We start from the raw sequence: 22,019 nt of genomic DNA on the forward strand, positions 1-22,019 counted from the left end.
TTTTGCTTTATATGAATCCATTAGAAAAGTAGGTATACTGGTATGTCAGGTTTTGCATTTTTGATTCATTTGCATGCATTTTGTATGTATTTTTTTGTTATGCTTTTGTTATCTTTTCCCTTAGAAATGTATCTGAATGATTAATAATATTAATATATATTTAGTGAAAACATTAAAAAGCAAATAATTAATACGTTTTTAAAAATATTTTTAGGTTCAAAACTTAGTGCAAGAAACTTTAAAGAAGCATGGCCAAATAGATTTTCTAGTAAATAATGGTGGAGGTCAGTTTCTAAGTGCAGCATGTGATATTTCAACAAAAGGATGGGATGCTGTGATAGAAACAAATTTAAAAGGGCCCTTTCTTATGTCAAAAGAAGGTGGTTATTGTATTGTTCTCTAAAACTGTCTGCTATGCATCAGAGTTGAATACATTTTATTTGCAGTTGTAATCGAAATAGATTCATACAAGTCCAGACAGATTCATATAAAAAATAACTATTCCTGATTATCTAAGCCAGAATAATTAGAAAGGTCATAGAAGTTACATTGCGGATAATGGAGGGGGGACTTACTTAAAAAAAAAGGCTTTTATTCTGCAAAATAAGTTTTACTGGCTATTTCATTAGGTATCAATAAGTGCATTTTTCTTACTTTTTAATGTTTTAACCTGTTAAAATGCCAATTATGTTTTGAATAAAATGTTTATTATAGTCACTGTATCTACATCATATTGAGGTTTAAAACACAAAATTTCATTGGTATAGATTTTAAGAAATATGTGTGTTTGCTAAGACAGATTGCTCTGCTTGTTAAGAGAGAGAGAGAGAGAGTTTTCTGTAGTTAAATCCTTTCACTTGGTGATAGTTTTTCTTGTACGATCTGATGGTGGTTTCCAGAGCTCTTCCTTCTGTTGATAGTAGTTATTTCAGAAAATATAATGCACGTAATTTAGAGAAATTTTAGAATGAGACACTTAATTTCTCTGTTTCACTGATTGTTGTGAGGTATGAAAATCAATGGGTCTGGCTTTAAGATTTTCTCAGCCGCAATTGAATAGTGGTTTAACATCCAAAGAGATCATAACTGAATTATGGCGAGATAAATTCCTGAATTTGTAAAAAAAAAATAAACAAAATTTTTACGGCTATGCTGTGTTGTAATGAAGGAAAACTGGTGAATAAATATTTCTACATGTCATATTTTATGTATTTGAATAAATAGGATAATAAGAAACAAAATTTGATGTTCTTGGACTTCAGGCTAACATATGCACAGCAGGAAAGGGGGAAAAAATTATGCAGAAATAATGTTTTGAGAAGATGCAAAGTATAATTTTCTTTTTTTGGTGGGGGGAGGATGGTTAGAAAAGCACTGGAAAGTACTTCTTGCAGCCATCCAATCTCAATTTGATTTTTCTTTTTTGTTACCTTATATGTGTTTGGTTAAAAAATTTCTCTCATGTTTTCTGCTGTAGGTTGTGCCAAGGGACTTTATGAAATGTAGGTTACCTCTCTGTCACACTCAGTGCATGCTCACTGGAATTTACATTTAATGTATATCATCAATTTGAAGAAAAGTTTTGATTATATAAAATCAGTATATGCATTCCCTGGATATGAATTGTATACCTATGGCAACTTGAAAAGATGAACATGAGGTTCTAATAAATTTTCTGTATACCTCTTGCCAAATGTTGTATACCTAATCAGTATTATACTCGCATGTATTAACATTTTAGATGTGAAGGAGGGTGTAGTATATTCGCCATTGCTCCAGATATTAGATTGGCCAGAATCAGTCTGAAGATTAAATCAGGGCTCATTAGTGAAAACCATGTTGCTCCACTAATGCATTCTCATTTAACTGCATGCATGCATGTTTGTGTGTCTGAGGGAGTTAGAAACAACTGTTGAATGTATTGTATGTAGATCAGTTTACCTGATCCTCCTGTTAGCAGTTTGCATAAACATTTCATCTATGATTATCAGTTCTTTTGAGACATCAGGGCATTAACATGAGGCAGTAATCACATTGAGGACTATAATTTATAGCTGAGCTTATAGTTATTTTTCTTTACCCTTGTTGATGTAATTGTCTAAAGTGCGGTAGAATCTTCGTCACAAGTCAGAGACATAAACGCGCAATCAGTGTTGTGAGAACATCTGTAAAGTTTTTTTTATTAATTCCATCATTTTAATGATTAGGTGCTTCAGAAAGATCAGTATAGCATCTTTGTGTGATAATCAGTTAATACTGAGCAATAATATGAGCATTTTTTGTAGAAATTATGAAAAATTGGAAATAAGACAGACAGACTCTGTAGTTAACTGTATTTAAAGAGTTGTGATACATGCATAGTATTTGTATATACATTGTCAAGTAACAAAACTATCATTTTCACAAAGATTGACAGGTTTATGTGTAATGTACAAGCAACTTCATTCTGTCTGCTTTATCCCATGTCAGACTCTCCATATAGTGAATAGGCTAATAATAAATAATCTACACCCTGAAATAAATGGGCATTTTGTAACTTGCAATGGACTGTGGATATGATAGAAATGCTTATTCATATAGTCTATGAAAAACAGGGGAAGAAAAAATCTGAAACTTTCAGATTTTACATTACGGCCAAAGTAGCGTTCTTTTTAACGTTTTGTGTGTTACCTTTATTTATTAAATAACATGTTCTTTGCACTTAAGCCATAAAATTCAGTTCAACAGCAATATCTCAAAATAATTTAAAAATGAGCATATCTTTAGAATTTCTGATATGCAAGCTCGCATGCTGGATATGAATATATATATATATATATATATATATATATATTTCCATACAGTGTTGCCATTGCTCGCTTTTAAATCATTGAGTTTGTTAATAAAAAATTCCTTAAAGTTTTACAAAATATGAAATAGGTAATGAAATAAATTCCAAATTCTAAATTTTGGCTTCCAGATGCTCATATTCGGGTGGAAATGTACGTTATTCAAAATTTGATGGCTCTAGGTACTGTTGTTTTATCACTAAGTGAGAAACGTGCATATATTTATGCAGATTCTTCATTATTTAATTTCTTTAAATATAATACAGGGCTCTAATATTTGGTGGCAACAATTTGAAAAGTAAACCGACATTTCAATGCAAAATGCCGAAACAAAATTAATAGTCCTTCTGGGCAAATTGCGTCTTTGACTAAAAAAAAAAAAAAAAAAAAATTGTTTTGATTGTTCTGAATGGTTTATAATTTATGCCTCTTAACCAAAAGCTTAGGCACATAAGTCATATTTTTACAATTTTTCATTCCTAAATTTGTTCTTACCTTTACTAAATATTTCATCAGGCTTTAATGCACAAGTATCCTCACATGCCTGCATATAAAAAAACTTTAAAAAAAATACACCTATTGAGGAAGCAAATTTATGAGGGTGCCATGATAAGAATTCATTCAGAAGGACAGAAAAATTAAGGGTGCTCCTATGTAAAGGAGCACTCACTAACTGATGATAAGTTTCTGGCTTGAAAAAGTAACCTTGAAATTTTGATTTCAATGACTGATTAATTAATTAAGGTGGAGATGAAATAAATTTTCAGCTGCTTTATGGAAAACAGTGACTTTGCCCTATGAAAAATGCTGAATTACTACAAATCTGCCTGTATTAGCATCAGGATGCTCAAACCTTTAAGTGCAGAATGCCAAATTGACTTTACAGTAATGTGCTACTGATGTTTTTGTCAGCTTCAGGTTTTGCTTCTTGAAATGTGCCCCAGGCATTTCAGTAAATTAAACCTTACTTTCATTGAACTGACAAACTGCTGTATGCATAAGGGGTAAAAAATATGGCATAAGGGGTAAAAAATTGTTTGGATCTGGAAAGAATTTAGATAAATTAATAAAATGATTGAGATTCAGTTTTCAATAGTATATATATTGTTTGGTTTTTGGTGGTGTTGAAAGTAGTAGAAAATGTGGTTGCCTATTGAAAAAGCATTATTGATATAAGTGAAAGATAAGTTTTAATGATATTTTTATTAAGGTTTCCAAAATAGATGAACAAGGCAGTCTATTTCCCTTGGGATTGACTGAGATCCCTGCTTATTATTTACAAATGCCTGCTGGCTCCATGGCCAGTGACAATATATTGATTTGATGTAGGCCAGAATCACGCTTTTGGCCCTTAAGTAGTTGTGGGAGAGTAGTATGAAATGTTACCCATACTGGGTTTCTTTCATTAGCATAATGGTAAGGAAAGGAGGAAGATTCTGAGGAACCTAAGTTTGGGTAACATAACTATGTGCTCTTCCTTAACTTTCCTCTAATTTGACCCAGCTCATTTTTTGCAGGTTATTATTATTACAGTTATCTTACCAAAATTAAAGTTTAAATATTTGATTATGCCAAAAAAGTTTCTAACTCTGGAGCTGTAGCAGGATCTTCAAAGTATAAACATGTTTCTATGTCAGTTAAGCAAAAAGTGGAATTGCTACAAAAAATGGATAAAAGCTTATGTGTCACAAAATTATGCAAGGAATATGGAGTGATTATTGGAAGTGAGCAATATCATTCCTCCTAATTCATGAGGAGTTACTTCTGAAGAAGGACTTATACTTGTTTGTCTTCAGAATTAATTGAGATCTTGACTGAATCTATGCTAAACACAAGGTTGTTGCTTTGCTAATTTTATGTTTCACTTTGGCGTATTTCTCTTCTGTTTTGATTTTTGCTACCAACTGGCATTTTCAGAAAAGTTCTTCCAGTTTGTTTGCTTGCACCATTTTGGGTTTTGCTTCTCTGTCCTCCTGATGAAGAAGGACCTGTACTTGTTTGCCTTCGAAATCTAATGAGATCTTGACTAAATCTATGCCAAACGCAAGGTTGTTGTTGCTTTGCTAATTTTATGAATGCTGATTGATTACCATAAGTTGTAGTAATACAATAGGTTTATTAACCAAATTTTAAAATTACCATGGCATAAGGCAGTTACAAATTTCAGGCAAAATTGCTTCAGCTGATACAGAAGTATCTGAGTTTGCAGATGAATTTATTGAACTCATTAATAGCAGAAAGTTATCTCCAGAGTAGATTAACAATGCTGACGAACTAGTCTTTTCTAACAAGTGTGCCCCAGAATTCCTTAGTGGCACATGCAGGAAAGGTTCTAGCTGGTATCAAAAATTCTGAAGTGAGGCTACCGATTTTTGCATATGCAAATGCGGCAGGAACATGCAAGTGTAAATTTTTTATAATTGGAAAAAAGTACACGACTTCGGGCGATTAAAGGAGTAAAGATTTTCCCCATTCTCTATTGTTCAAATAAAAGAGCATGGATGATGCAAGAATTAATGAATGTTTGTTTTAAAATCATTTTATATCTGAGGCTTGGAAACATTTGAAATTGTTTTACCAGATGATGTGACAATTATACTGGCTCTAGACTACTGTTAAACTCATATGGCATTTAAAGTGTTAGTAAGAGAGGAAATATCTGTCTTACTTTCTAGATCAGGGGTCCCCAGCCTTTTTGTCCCTAAGAGCACATTCTAGAATAACTGTTGGGCAGCGAGCACCATTTACTTTTTCAAGGTGAATTTATAGTTGAATGGAGTTAATAATACATGCACATAAAAAAAAAAAAAAAAGAGAGAGAGGGAGAGAGATCGGTTGCATTTCGCTTTGTGCTGGTATCTGTGTTAGACACAATTTCTATTTCATGAAAAATGAGAAAAATTTGCATAGACTTTTATTGAAAACTAAAACATTTTTATTGTGATCGCACAGCGTCGAGTTCAAGTTAAATGATCCATGGGCACCATGGTGCCTGCAAGCATAGGGTTTGGAATCTCTACTCCAGATTGTGCATCCATTGTTCAGTGGATATCAGATATGCTGAAATGCAGATATACAGTAGCCTTTTTTAAATCTGTGCTAAGTTTTCTTAACAATAGCTAGATCACTCATAAATTTTTTAAGTAATTTAATATAAAATCTGCTGTGTGGTGCATTCTAAGGTCATGGGAGAACATGTTCGCAGATACTTAAAAAATTCCTTGGCTTTACGTATGTACGGCCAACTACTGTATTTCAGGTGATAATGAGGATGATATCCACAAATTTGAAGATTTTGGGATATCACAAGCAAAAGACAAAACTTTCTGATTAGTGGAATTTGTGAAAAAATGGGGAGAAGTGAAATTAAAAGATATCGATTGATAATATAATGAGAAACCTCAACATGCCAATCACAGGGCTATGGACCTTTTTTTTAAAAAAAAAAAAATTTGGATTTCCTTAAGATCATAAATGCTCCATGATTTCATATTTTTAATTTTATAACTTGTACTTATCATCTTACTGGGTTTAAACTGATAATCTAAGCTCCGGATATTGACATAATCTGGAATTGTCCAAGTCCTAATGATTCCACATCTTAAGACTTTGTACTGTATAAAAATTAGAGCTGCGGTAGACCAATTTTTTCTGCAATGTAAAAGTTGTTACCGATTCATTTTTTAATACTTTTGCCTTTTAGTCACTTGTTTAATTAAATTTTTTAAAAAATGTGCAAATAACATGAGAAAATCTCGTGCAGTTAAGATTCTTATGTTGAATGGTAATAATTTGTTTACTGAGAATTTTAATTAATTAACTAAAGATTAAAGTGTCTTGAATATTTAGATAGTCATTATGCAACCAATTCAGTAATCTTGGCCAAAACTTAGCATTGTACTAGAAACCTAACCCCTTGTCCTCTTCAAAACTATGCATAAGTTTTAGGGGTACCGAATTATTATATCTCAAAAGCATCAGATATTGGTCAATTGAAAGATGACAACTTGTATTCCATCACTTGCTATGTAAGACTGCTATAACCTGCAGTTTACTTGATTATCAAATATAAAACAAGTAACTTTACATCATATTTTATTTTCACTCAGTTTATCATTTGTTAGCAGAAAGTTTAAAAATAATAAAATATTTGTGGCATTTTGCCATGCAAGGCTGTAAGGAGCCAACTATTATATAGTGTTTAGGTGAAAAATGTGCTGCTAATTCCTGCTCAGAATTTGATGTACAAATAAAACATTCACTTTGTAAGCATTTTTTTCTTGTTTCTTTATTTTCTTTCTTTTTTGTTGTATTATGTATGTTTATAAACTATGGTGCGAAACGTTTAATTCTAGAAAATGTTTTTCTTTACCCTCCATAAGCTAAGGAGGTGCATAAATGTTGAAGATCATAATATTTTTTTTTCTGTTTCAGTGTATAATAAATGGATGAAAAATAATGGGGGTGTCGTTGTAAATATATTGATGGATTTTAAAAGAGGAGTTCCAATGATGGCGTATGTACTTCAGTGTTTTTTCCCCCTGTATTTTTTAGATTAAAGAAACATGTACATATAGCATGATTATGTGACTAAATATTACGTCAAATTATTATCTGTCTTCAAATCATGTCTTTTTCTTGCTTTTTAAATGTGTAATGTGGATATGAGTCAGTTTCCTTTAGAAAGTCCATCATGAAGGCAACCCTCTCCTTAGGCAAATATACCTCATATGTTTTGCCATAATCAAATAAACCAAACCATCTTGCATTTAATCCAGTGTTTGACTTTTTTTTAAAACTTTGTACAGTCAAAAGTCGTTAATTCGGACACCCATAATCCGGAATGATCTATAATCCGGACCTTGAGCTACAAATTTTCTGCGCATAGGCGTTTACGCGTGCGCGTAAGACCTTTACGGCTGCGAATTTGCGTGTGCGCAAGCGCATAGTACGTTTACGCATGCATGTTTAATGTATAACGGACAGTATAAGCTAAGCTAAAATTATCTAATTCAGTTAATGTTGCAGATTGCGTTGTTCCTTAATCTTCGAATTGGATCCGGCTTATTATTTTTTGCAGACTGTTAGAGCAATTTTATAAAAGTAAGCTTGAACTTTCCATTATGTCAAATAGAATTTCTGATATATATTTACTAATATGTAAAGGATCTACAAAGCGAGAGTATGTTTTGAAATCCGAAATCTGTTTATCAATTTCGCGCTGCTCTGCGGCAGGGGGGGGGCGAGAAATGCCGTGGCACGCAATGAATTGGAAGTTGATCTGTCAGCACTATCCTTATCTTCAGGGCAGATGTTTTTATTTTATTTGGCTTATAATTCCTTACTAAATGTAGTATTTCATCTCGATGTACTCGTCTTTGATATGATTTAAATCAAGTTCCTTGTCATTATAATTCGCTTCCGATAGTGAAGAAAGTGACAGAGAGGTTATTGAAAAACGAAAAAATTTCGATTGACAAATTAGTCGGTATTCTCGGCACAGCAATTATAGGACTTGAACAGTGGAACTTTGTAACTAAACAAGAAATTATGTCTGTTTAATAGAATTAAAGAGAAAGTATTGTCACATGAAATGAAGCAAGTTAAACAACTTACATTGAAAGAAATGTTTAATAAAGTAAACAAACAAATATTAAGCTTTTTCTTTTTGTAAATTATGATACCCTTTAGTTCATAATTGTTCTTTATTTCATAAATTACGGTTTCATATTTTTAATTTTGTAATTTCTGCATGCCATCTTACCAGATTTAAACTGATGATCTATAATCCGGAAAAATCAATAATCCGGAATCGCCAAAGTCCCGACGAGTCCGGATTAACGACTTTTGACTGTACTATGTATGTTATGTTTCTAATATTCTGATATTTTCTCATTCTCACAACAAGTGTACATCTAACTTCTACATTTTTTGTGCTTGTTTTACTTTTCTTAATTACTTACAATGAATTTTAAGGTTTTGTATTTTAAAAATTGTAAACAGAATTTTTTGTGGCATTCTGATTTCAGATGTTAAATCACATAACTGATGAATTTTTGCAATCACAGATGCCAAATTTCTGGCATAAATAGTTTTGTTTTCTGATAGTTAACCTGCCAGTATTGCAGTATGAGTTGCATACATTTTTAGGTCAGTCTTTGATATTATATATATATGCAGATTACCCTCTTTTGTTGACATTTATTATCTAAATTCAAAATAAATTTTTTAGCAGTTTTCTTTTTGCCCTTCTAAAAATTTGCTTTTTTGCGTACACAAGATGTACATGTGATATTATGAAAGGGATGATAACATCAAAGGGACATTTCAGAGATTTATTTCAGGAACAGCTACCAAATTAGATTTTGTGAGAACCATGTGTTAGCTTTTTCTGCCATCCTCTGCATGCATTCTTCTGAACTAGTATTCAAATCAATACTCATACACTTTGCGTCCATAAAAGTCTTTACATGGAATTTATGTTTGCAGCCATTTGTCATAGCTATATGCTCAAAATTGCAAAATTGTTTTAAAAGATGCAGATTTTCATATTATGGTATTTTTAAACTTTAAAAATCAGTTTTGTAAAGATTACAAAATGCAGTACCTGCCACTTATTAAAATTGCTTCCATTCCTAGAATATCTGAGTTTAAGTGGATCAGATTAATAAACAGTGATTTATAACATAACATATAATAAACAGCGATTTCAAATATGGTATCAACTTTGAACTTATTTAGTAAAATAATTAAGTAACAATTAATCTAATAATGAATGCCTGAATTATTAATTAAAAATTAAGGCTAAAATTAAACTGTTTACAAAGCTTAGATACAATTGTAATTATGTACTTTATGAAATGTTAAGCTTTTGCTACAAAGAACTGCTGTATCCGTATTTATTTTGCATTGTTTGCCGACAGTCTTTCAATTGTATTTTCAAGTTACAAAACTGTATGTAGCTTTTCTGGTCTCCATCTTTCAATTCAAGAGTTCTTAGAGATTGTAGTATTTTTTTCAGTTCAGCTGAGGTTGGCATGTATTCACCTTCTTCTGTGTCACTTTCACTGCCAGTTTCAGTTTCTGCAGCTCTTTTAACACTTTATGTAACATACATAGTCGGTGTTTTCATATGCTGTCTTAATATTATCATCAATTACAATGTATTCTGTAAATGAATCTTTGTAAATTCCCTCACTGATGTCTGAAGTATTAGAAATAGTTTGCAGTTTCTCTCTGGCTGCTTCTAAATAAAATCTGTATTCTCTAAAGCAATTACTGACTGTGTTTTAGGAGACTGCTTCCCATGCATTGACTATGATACGCATACCCTCTAGAAAACATATTTACTTAGTTATCTCCTTCAAAGTACTTACATTTTCACAAGATTCAATTTTTCTTCTTTTGAATGACACTTTTTCTGTAATTACATTTGAAAGCTTTTATACCTTGGCCTAAATGACTGAGTGATAGATGACGTATTTGCAGAAAGAAACACCAATTTAATGTTTTTCAGAATAACAGAGGAGTGTTGAGCACAGTTATCAAACAGTAAAGCTGTTTTTTTAATTTTTCAGTTCTCTGTCCCATTTCAAAAGAAAATCAGTAAAAGTACTGCTTGTCATCCGTAAGTCTTGTCATTATGGTAAGTTAAAAGTAAATTCTGGACTTCTTTTAAACATTGAGGTTTTCTGCTCTTTCCAATAACCACTGGTGTCTTTTTATTTGTTGTAGCCATGTTGCACATTAATAATACAATAACTTGTTCTTTTAATTTCTTAAAAGCAGCTGATGTTTCACATTTAAAAATAAATGTGTGCTCTGGTAATGCTCTGTAAAATAGACCAGTTTTACAGAGCTTTGTGTTACTAATTTCGTTTCATTACCCCTTTTGTGTGGCTTGCATTCTTTTAGAAGCCTGAGTAAAATGTCTTTTATCCATTTCTCAGCCAAATGATGATCTGCCCCTTGCTTCTCAACATGTAGTTTCCACTAAACAATGTTATTTCTCTCTCTCCATCTTGTGAGCCATTCATCAGTTTGCGCAAAATTTTCTTCTAGCAGTTTACTGAATTCTTCAACTTTTATGGTCAAAAGAGCTTTAGAAATTGGAACATTTTTTAATCTCATGGCTTGAAACCATTTCTAAGAGCAGTTTCAACATCTCTCGATTTTCTACCCTTTTTCGCTTCCTTGAGTCATTTGCATGTTTTTAGTAGTTCTTTATCAATTTATTTGTTTAAGAAAATCACACAGTGCTGTTTGGGAAATCCCAATCTCAAAAGCTGCTTCTCTTTGGCTGAATTTACCAAATGTATCAGAATCTTTCAGCAATTTATACTTTTTCATCAGGTTTAAATGATTTTGTTTAGACATTTGCAAATAAAAATATTTTCTTCCAGTGATTTGTGTGAATCCAAAATTTCTTGTTTCTTGCCGATATGAAGATTGCTTTGGCTCCTGGTAATTTAAAGGAAATTTGTGGCTGAGTTTATTAACCAGTCAGTTTAACAAGTGGCAGTCACTGTATGATTTTTCATGTGTTTCCCCGTTTCCCATAGTTACATTTAGTAAAAGTATATAATCATTGTGAAAAATAAAACATAAAACTTTTGTCTTCCATATGACAAAAATTGATCAAGATATTTGATTTTAATGTTTAGTGGTCATGCACAAATTAATCAGTAAAATTCTTGCATTTTTGCAGTGGCGTAGCAAGAGGGGGCCAAGAAGGTTATCATGCCTCTTGTGCCGCTCGTAGAAGGGTGCCAAATAGTTCCTAACACGAACAAGATTTTCTGGAAAATTTCGATTTTTTGATTGTTTTGGGGAAATAAGTTTTAAATGAATTATTATTGTAATATAATTAAATAGTTCCTTTCTTGGTTTGTCTGATGAAATATGTTATAAATAATGTTTGTAGTAAATCAATCAAATATGTCCCTATGCAAAATGTTCTTTCTCCTTTTTTTCTGAACACTTAAAAAAAAAAAAAAAAAAAAAAAAAATAGTGAAATATTTTTATTTTTTTAAAACAAAATATATGTGCAGCTCACACTTGTTATTTTAAAACTATAGCAAACAAAGAACTGTAGTCTTTTATTATATTATTAGCCTGTCAATCTTGAGCTATTATTAATTTGGCTGCTAAACTATAATAATCAAATAGTAAGTCATATTAAAAGCAATTAATATTATGGACTTTTATTTGGACTCCTGATATTGCTCATCGAGAAAAAATGTCACAAGGCTTTAGGTATGTAGATGTTGATTTTACCAGCAGATACGTTTCTTTCATGGGCTATCAAATGAAAATATAATTTAGAAAAAATAAATTCCGATCAGATTTCACTAACAAACATTACAACGGGAATTAAGAAATGCTTTAAAGAAAACTGTTGAATGTGAATCTGAAACAAAATAGAGTGCCAGAGTGCAAGTGGTTAGTGTTACTGTCGATGGGCTGGGAAAATTGGTAGAACTATTAGAAAAATTATCAGAGGACAGTTCTACCCAAGTAACACCAGAAGCTACAGTTTTATTGCAAAATACATAATAATTTAAGTCATAATTAATGAATATATAATTAATTTTAATTTCATAAATTAAGTCCATTTCTAGCATGAAATCTTGGGGAAAACTAATCATGTGCAGCTCAGATTACAAGATCCTAAAATGAATTTTAGAGAAGCATTGCATGATCGTGAATCATTAGCAACTGAACTTGCAGAAATTTGAGATGAGATCTGTGAAAAGATAATGTCTGTGAAAAATTGGGTATTGATACAACAATCTGTATTAGAAGACAATGAAAAATGGTCAGAGAATTGGCTAGAGATATTGGCCTTTCTGCAGAAAGTGAAATTTCTCACGTTATGAAAACTCTGCAGCAGGAAATAAATATAGGACTAAGTGATCTTAATTCCAAATTTGGATATTTATTGAATGTTCAAAAATTATTAAACAAGAATAATATTGATAATTATCTTGAAAAGAATTGTGAAAACTTGGGTGAATAATTTTAATGGAACAGAACTCTTATGTCGAAATATTTTGCTCAAAACAGTTAATGGATATTATAATTTTGAATATAATTGTGGATGTGGAAATGTTTTGGTGAGTGATATATGATGTATAAGTGTTGTAAGATATAAGGAAAAAAAAAGGAGCAATGAAAAAAGGAATAATTAATTTTTTCGATGAAATGTGTCAGTAAACAAAAAATGTACAATTTATGCATATTATACAAATGAACAAAAAATGTGTTTTCTTGGATACAAATGAGTTTCAATAAGACGTGTGGTTTCCTTGATCAAAAGCAATGTCATTCACCTACGAGGCATGGAATGAATGAGGTTATCGATAAAAGACTGGGGTATCCTCTCCCACTCCTGTAGAAGACAACTTTTTAAGTGCTGAATTGTTTCTGGAGTTGATAAGCGACTAGCAGCCCTTCTCCCTAGAATATCCCAAACATGTGTTCAATTTATAACTGAAAAACATACTGGCCAATCCATTCAAAGGATTTCTTCGTCGAAAAGAAAATTATTCATTAGCTGAGCCTGATGGGGCGTGGTGTTATCGTCCATGAGAATGAATTCATCTCCAACTGCTACAGCATAAAGGAGCACGATTGGTCTGATATAGGGATGAGGCTCAGCGATACGCTGAGCTATTAGTGCTCCATTCCTGATAATGTGCAGGTCGGTATGACCATTGACAGAAATATTGGCCCAGATCTTCACTCCGCCTCAGACAAATAGAACACATTCATGCACAAATGGAGGAGTATTATGTACGAGGTTCTCTCGTCTTCTCGTCCCCATATGAGGTACTCCTATGCACGCACACCTTCTACCAACAGCATGATGGACCTGTGTCAATGAAACACAAATCATAAGTTTGCGAGCATACAAACCACATGGTGGAAATGATGTTGAATAGTTTGGGACCAAATTCCGGTACCAGTAGCCCTCTGAAGGTGTTTTTGCTAGAAGGTGATGTTCATAGTGTGGTTTCTTCTGACCTTTAGTGTTAAATACCGATTCTCGTTTTGTGCAGTTGCAAGCATACGAGCTTGTACCGATCTTCAGCAAACATTTCCAGTTTCCAAAAACCAATTCCATAGTCTGGAAATGACATTTTAAGAAACTCCTAATGCTCCACTACATCGGATTGTGTTTGACCCTCTTGTAAATGACCGATGGCCTTCCAGGCTGCCGACTTATTTAAGTCATCTTGTTGAGGCATTGTATATTCACTGCTACAAAACATTCAACGTGCGTCAATTGTTTTTAATCTCTTACTACAAAAGAAATGCTGCATGTCGCTTTTCACTCTTTAATTAAAATTCATAGTTTTCAATGTCACAGACTAAATTTGCATATTCCCAACTTTGTGAGTGTTATTATTTTCCTTTATACTTCTTCTATTTCTTTTTGTTAAAAAAGTTGTCGACTATATTGTTATTTCATACCGAACTCACACTATCCCCTAATTGTTTTGAGCAGTGTATGCGACTGCAAGATGTTACTCCACTGTAGAAAAGAAACTGAACCTAAAACTCCATTAAAGATCTTACGTTCATAATATCGTATGGAGAAAATGTTTTTCCAAACCTATGAGTCGTATATCAAATACTATTTCATTATTCATTCTATGAATGTTCTTTCAGCAAATTAAAATTAATTTTGACATATTTACAATCAATGATGGAGCAAGATCGCCTAAGTGATCTAGCATTTTTAAATATGGAAAGAGAAATTTTTGAAATGATCGAATTTGATGAAGTAATTGATAAATTTGCTTCATCCAAGGCAAGAAAAATATATACATAGTAATTAATTATATTAATGTATAATATTACATTGTCATTAATAAATATATCGACTTATCTATAATATATATTAAACTTTTTATTGTTTAAAAATTGTATGTTTTTCAAAACAATTATATAAATATGTAAAATAAATAATACCTTTTTAACTAATTCAAGATCATCGTTTGTCTGATTTTTCCACCGACGTGGATACATTTCTGAATCCAATGCTAGTCTTTATTTTTTTTCCTAGATTTTTTTTGCCTAAAATGTAAAGCCTAACTTGAGTCTGTTATCCCGAAAAAGTGTATAACATTTTGACGTGTAGTTAGATAGTGACTATTCTTAAATATATTTTAGAGTATTTTAAGGCAGATTCAACATTTTATTATTATTTGCATTATTTCCTTATTACAAGTATATTCTATACATTAATTATAGTACTGTGTTTTTTATAGGGGGTCGCCGAAAAGGTATTTTACCCCAGGCGCCAGTTATGCTCACTACGCCACTGCATGTTTGTATTGCTAAAAATGAAATATCAGTTTAAAAGACATTTTCTATTGTCAATAGTGTAATTGTTGAGTATTCCAGTGCAAGTTGTTGTAAAAAGTATTAATGAATATAAATCTTTTCAGTACTTTCTGATTATCTGCAAATTTTCTGATTATTCTGAGAAAAATTGCAAACTCATTGCCGACTTTAAAGAGGATTCATAAACTCGTCGGTGACTAATTTTTTTGATGAGTTAATTTACAAATGGAAACAGCAATTTTCAAAATGGTGCTGCACTAAGAATTTCATACAAGAGCAGTAAATAGATAAAATTAAAAAACAAGAAACATTGGGCAACTCGCCATTGTGCACCTACTTACATATGCTACATGCATACCTGAGTTGCAACAAAAATATTTTTTGTGACGTAATGTGTAGCCTTTAAAATAGTTTAGCAACATATTGATTTGATTCTTGAATACTTTTTGATGAACTTTCAACAGGGGTGAAGATAATCGGATTCTTCCCCAAACAGAAGTCATCTTATTCGCAGAATCTGATAAAATTCATGTTCTGGAAAAGTGTGGCTTATGTGGCATACAGCCAGTTCTTAGCAGTATTTTTATTAACTTGTAGACATTAGATATTTTTTTAAACAGGATTCATGAAAAATTAACAAAGCCCTCGTCGAGAATCAAACCACGGACCTCTTGAGTACTCGCCAAGCGTGCTGACCACTACACCACAAAGGCATGGCAAGAAGGTAGGAGAAATACCTTATATACCCCCTTTTAAAGCGTGACTGGGGATTAGGGGACCCAATCGCCAAATACCAGTGGTGGAGTATCATCATCCACCACCTTTTTTAGTTTGGGTGCCACTGTTGAGACATTATGTATTTTTTTAAACAGAAGTCTTGAAGAATGAGCAGTGCCCTTGCCAGGAATCAAACCACAGACCTCTCGAATATGCGCCGAGCGTGCTGACCACTATACCACGAGCATATACCACTATACCACGAGCACCTCTTGGCATGCCAAGAGGGTGGGAGAAATACCTTATAAACTAAAGAGGAAAACTAGTTGCATGAATTTTTTTATCATTGTTAAATTATGATTATAAAGTAATAAAGATGCATGACAGTATTAATAATGCATTTTTAGCAATTGATAGCTCATAAAAATTGCTTATATTAAAATGCTTTCAGACTACCACATGTAAGAAAATTACAAGTTAAAAATTGTTGCACAATATTAAATAATGACATTAAAGGGGGGGAATCAAGCACAAATTATTGTAAATTTTTTAAAATTTATTCGTCAGTGCAAGTCGAAAAAGGCATTCCAAATTGTGAAATTAAATATCTTGAATAATTTTTGTCACATTTACTGTATTTCTTCTTTTTTTCAATTCACTTACTTTCTTCTTTTTTAAAATTATGAAATTAAATATCTTGAACAATTTTTATCAGAAAGTCAAAACTTACTTTTTTTTTAAAGAATGAGTGTAACTTCTTACTGAACATAAAAAACCAGGACCCTATAAAAAGATAAGATTTTGTAATTTTTGTGAAATTGATTTTTTAAGCTTTCAGAACTGTAATGTTTGTTTATTTAAGGCCCCCCTTTTTTTTTAATTAGAAGCATATGTTTACGACCATCAGCTTCAAAAAATGGTGCATAAGAACTTTTGTGAATATGGTGTATGTAATATTGCTGGTATGGGTGTAATTTTATTTTATTGGAAAGAAGTGTACACTATTTTGGTTTTGTGTCCTTGAAAAACGCTGGGCGTTCTTTCCTCCTAGGTGAAGTTTTGTTTTTCATTTGAAGCATGGCCATCCACAGTGTGTCCAGTTGTTTTTTAGGGCATGAAAGACAACCTGTAGATTTTTAGATTTAATTAAAATTGTAATATCTTGATTACTATGTAGTCTGGTAAGATCATAGTGTGTGTGTGTGTTGAAGAAAGTGGTATTTTGAATTAAGCCTTATTGCAAACATATTATTTACCACCTCCATATTAAAGCAGGATTCCTGAGAACCACAAATTTTTTACTGCTAAGTAATTAATGCATGTACTAGCTCTGATTATGGATTGCCTAGATATAAAAATAGGATATTTATGAAAACTAGATAAAATTAATTATAATGTATATGAGTGAGTCAGAATGTGAGAGAAGTTGAGCTGTGTTAGTTTTTAAAACTAAGACAATGGTGTTGCTTTATGTTAACGTTTTTAATGTTGACATGACATGCAGTCATTGTTTGAAAACCTGCATCATTTTTCTGTTTTATAATTCAGCCTTGCGTATAGTAGAATGATTTATTAAAAATAATTTATGCAATTGAATTACTGGTATCTCAGCATAAAATAAAACTAAATCATTGCCAAAAATATTGCTTTTAATAAACGTTTATTTTTATTCAATAATTCCTGGCTTTGGCACTTACATCTTTTTGACATTGTGCTTCTCAATATACTTCTGGGTTACAGAATTAAAGCGTTTAAAAGTGGACCATATGTATATAGTATATTCTTTACACTTGGATTATCCAGATACAGTGAGAATAAATGTAAAATCTTCCGTTGGTTTTTCAGTCCTTCAATAAAATCAGTTGCTGCTGCTATGCTCTAGTGAGTTGGAAAATTTTGTGTAAGTTAAAATATGCTAGTGTTGGATGAAAAATTTTATGTAAGTTATTTTAAAATCCTCTGCAATAATAACTTTACTTCCCTCCCTTAGTCAGGAAATTATTATCATTTTTTTTGTTAAGTGATAATTTTATTGAAGTTAATGTAACATCATATTAAGTAGTCAGTATTAGAATGTTCATTTGATATTTATTAATTTGTGTACAGAAAATATTTAAATGTCAAGTAAAATTTTTCCTTTTCTGTGTTACTTTATGTATAGGTTTTGAAGTAATAATGTATAAATCTTTTATTTATTTTAGCCATTCTGGTGCAGCTCGAAGTGGCTTAGATAATTTGACTAAATCATTAGCTATTGAATGGGCATCTAATGGTGTAAGAGTCAATGCGGTGGCACCTGTGAGTTAATTTGTATATTTTTACAGAAATTGTACTTGTCATAACATGAATGTATATTTAATTTAAATTTTTTTTAAGGGGTCATCAATTTACTCTGAAACAGCTGCAAAGAATTATCCAGTTGATGTATTTAGTATTGTGAAAGAAAATGTCCCACCCCGGCGTTTGGGTACTCCAGAAGAGGTTAGTTATGCAGTTTGTATTTGAGATCATATAGCATGGTGCAAAAGCTTTGCAATAGTTCATGAAAGCAAGCATTTTTTGTCCTTAACCACATTTTAAAACTTAAAAGTTAATAAGTAAGATAACAATTTAATTCTATAGACCATTCAAAAAATTATTATTTAGAATGATGGAAATAAATGGAAATAAACCATAAATATTTTTATAATTCTTGTAAATTGCAATTAATTGTTAAACTTTAAAAATAAAGAAAAGATAAAATTGGAACATACTAATAATTTTATTTTAATCAGTGATTTTTTTAAATGTCCCAAGTTCTATATGTTATTGATATTTAATTATAAAAACATTTTTTTAATTACTTGGCATACTTACTGACAGGTTTGTTATGGACATTCATTGGAATTAAGGTGATACCAGCATAAAATTAAAACTTTAATCAGGACCGCTGTGTAAGCATGAGGCACCCTTAAGCAAGATTGTACTTCAGCACCCCCATAAAATATGGTAATTTGAAAATTAAAATGTATTTCAAGAATTTTTCTTTTATTTAGCATATTAAACACAAGTTCTACCTGTGTATTCAAAATTAAATCATCTAAACAAATTTCAACTACATAAAAAAATACAAAATATTTTGAACAATTTTGTGCGATATACTATTCGTTACACTTTTATTCTTTTAATTTTAGCTGGTACAAAATTTTTATTCACATCTTTTATATCTGAAGTATCCATATCTTTTTTTCGTTCTGTCATTGACGAATCAGTAAGATATTCTTCTGGCACTTATTGATATTGAGTAATTTTTTGTTAATTTCTACTTTTTAAAACTTTTTTTTCTCAGTAGCTATTTATTTACTGGTAATGTAAAATAAATATGTACTCCTATGGAGTATTTGAAGGTTTTCTTTTTAATTTATATCCATATAGCACCATAAGTATCAATTTATAAAAAAATATGATTAAGAAAAAGATTTAACATTAAAAGAAACCTTAAAAAAATTTTTGGAAGTTTGTTTTACTGATTGTACCATTGAACATAAGGACTATCTGGCTTTTGTAAGCTTATATTGCAGGGTTGGCCAAACTTTACATCAGTTGGATACATATGAGGGAATTCAAGAAAGTTCAAGAGCCACAAGTAGAATTTTGAGGAGTCACAGCTACACTTTTATTAAACATATCAAAAGAGTTTTAGGAGGGTTAAAAAAATATATGAAGTAAATTATATGAGCACACTTTTTCCTTGCCATATATATCCTCAGATGGAAAAGCAAGCATTGTTTTCTAGTTTCTAAATTCTCCCCCCCCTGATTATAATTGTCAACTGATTTTAATACAAATAAACTGGATGGAAAAAAAAAAAAAAAAAAACTACAGAGATTTTCACACTAATCTGTATAGCTCAAAGGAAGAATAACACTATAATTTGAATGAAAAAGTGCTAACGTTTTTTCTTTGCATAGAATAACAGAAGGTTGAATGAATAATGCTGTGGAGATACTGCTATTCAAAGTGCTAATATTACTTTTAAATAAATTATCAGCTTGCCAGAATTTTTTGTAAATAATAATAATTCAATTTATCCGTGAAACAAATGTGATAGTTTTCTTTTTTAACAGAAAACTAATAAATTCACTGAAGGACAACTAATCAAACAATAATAATTTTAAACTTAGATGAACTAACAATAGACAGGTGAATGTCAAATGCACTCACTTGAAATATAGATAAACAGATAACAAATGAATGAACTTCAAAGTCAATTGATTTACATAAAACTTTATTACAAAAAATAATTTTTGCAAAACTGGTTTAGAACGAATGTTGCTTGTTATACTTACTCTTAGATTCTTTCAGAGAAGTAAAAAACGAAGCATCCTCATTCATTCCTTTGACTCACTTCTCATTCATCTGATCCCTATGTGACATAGGAGTGAAAAGGAAGTAGTTTACCATCATCACGCTGAAAATTCTGATTTTCATTTTTTTTTAATAGAAGTTATTTTTATTTTTAAGTTTTACTATGGTTGTGGGAATATTTGTAACTATTTTTACAATTCATATGATGCATTATTGTAATTATGTAAATTATTCTACTTTGGTGTGAATTTGCTGAGAAGGAATTGAATAACTCTGTCAAGTGTGAGCTTTGGCAATACTATCTATTTCACATCCACTTTGCTAGAAATGATGCTAGACTAAATAAGCAAGATCAAGCAAAAGTTTTTACATTGCACAGTCGTTTTTCTCTTTCTTCTTGTACACTTTAGCTTAATGGATGAAAAGGTGCATGAAATTTATAAGGCAAGTCTGTAAATCTTAGCTGTAATGTAAACATTTCAACTCTTTAATATGTTACTAGTTACTGAAATAATCAGATTTAAAATGGTGCTTCTTTTTAGTAGCTCATCAAAATCACTTGTGCTTAGTGCTAGAGGAATATAGTATCATACTCAGGCAAAAGAAGCCTCTAGAATCTTTTGATATGGTGCTGAGACCAGGAAAAAACCCATATATAAGTTTATATGATCCTTTTTGCACCTCATGAAGGGTATTAAAGAATCCTTAATCGGGCATTGATTGCACACTCTGTGAAGTTAAGTTTCATTTTTTAATTAACAACCTGTAGTCAAAATATATTAGCATACTCTTCCTTGAAATGACATCTCTTCCAATCAAGCGTCTTTATGTGGGGCACAACCTGAACACACAGGGAACCCTATTTTCAGTTCACTGTATTTATTGCCTGTATTCTTAAAACTGATTTTCTATTTCAATATTGTCCAAATGTTTTCAGCTGGATTGAGATCTGGTGATTGGATAGGCCTCTGCAATTTTTGAATTAATTTAGAAGAAAAATACCTGTCTACTGTTCATGCTCAAGACCATGGTATATTATCATTGTGAAAGATACTACCATTTTAAAGATACTACCATTGGAGAACTGGATTTTCTAGAGGCATTTCACATTCATAAAAATCTTTCTGTTCTCGTTAACGATCCTAATTCCAACCCAAATTTGCCTTCGGCTTTTAGAGAAATTATGTTTTAGTTCTGGCTTCGCCAACAGATGGCACCACTTGCTTATTCTTGTCCAGGCTTTCTTATCTTATCTAATCATTATTTCCTATCTTGTTCATTTGCGGTTTTGCAGCTGAAGATGATGGTTCGGTAAAACCATCGAAACTAGTCCTGTGAAAATTTTGTAGGTATAACGCTGATTTTTGTTGTTTGACTTCTGAATTAGTACTACCATTTTATTGAAACATGTTACTGAAGGAAGTATTTTTTCAAGCATGTTAATATATTGGGATCCATTCTTTTCTAAAATGTTAAATTTACCCAGTCAAAGCAATAAAGTTACTGAACAGTGGTAGTTCAGTCTGCGGTTCAAATCCTGGCAAACAGGCTGCTGCATGGTCCTTTTGACAGATTTCCATGTGTGAAACGTGTATGAGCCAGTTTCTTTCAGTAAGTCTTGCACTAAAGCATTCCCCCTTAGACACACAACTCTTGAGTGCTTTGCCATAAACAAAATAAACCAAATCAAATGAAAACACTTTGTCTGCTGAAATACAAATTTGTACCTTAAACATATTGATATGCTTTACTGTTGCTCCAGTACATTATAGTTA

At 31.5% G+C, this 22,019-nt stretch overlaps 1 protein-coding gene across 1 annotated transcript in view; it reads left to right on the forward strand.

The window, feature by feature from the left end:
• The window catches only part of LOC118186182 (peroxisomal trans-2-enoyl-CoA reductase-like), a 96,222-nt gene that overhangs the window by 32,508 nt on the left and 41,695 nt on the right, over window positions 1-22,019 (forward strand). The window contains exons 3-6 of the mRNA XM_085809795.1: window positions 215-380; window positions 7,263-7,344; window positions 18,099-18,195; window positions 18,274-18,378. Of these exons, the coding sequence (XP_085665921.1) occupies window positions 215-380; window positions 7,263-7,344; window positions 18,099-18,195; window positions 18,274-18,378 (450 nt within the window). The remainder of the gene's footprint in view (window positions 1-214; window positions 381-7,262; window positions 7,345-18,098; window positions 18,196-18,273; window positions 18,379-22,019) is intronic.

Source organism: Stegodyphus dumicola, chromosome X2 (assembly GCF_044657685.1).
Source record: "Stegodyphus dumicola isolate Sdum_Otavi_A_Nest chromosome X2, ASM4465768v1".
Lineage (NCBI taxonomy): Eukaryota > Metazoa > Arthropoda > Arachnida > Araneae > Eresidae > Stegodyphus > Stegodyphus dumicola.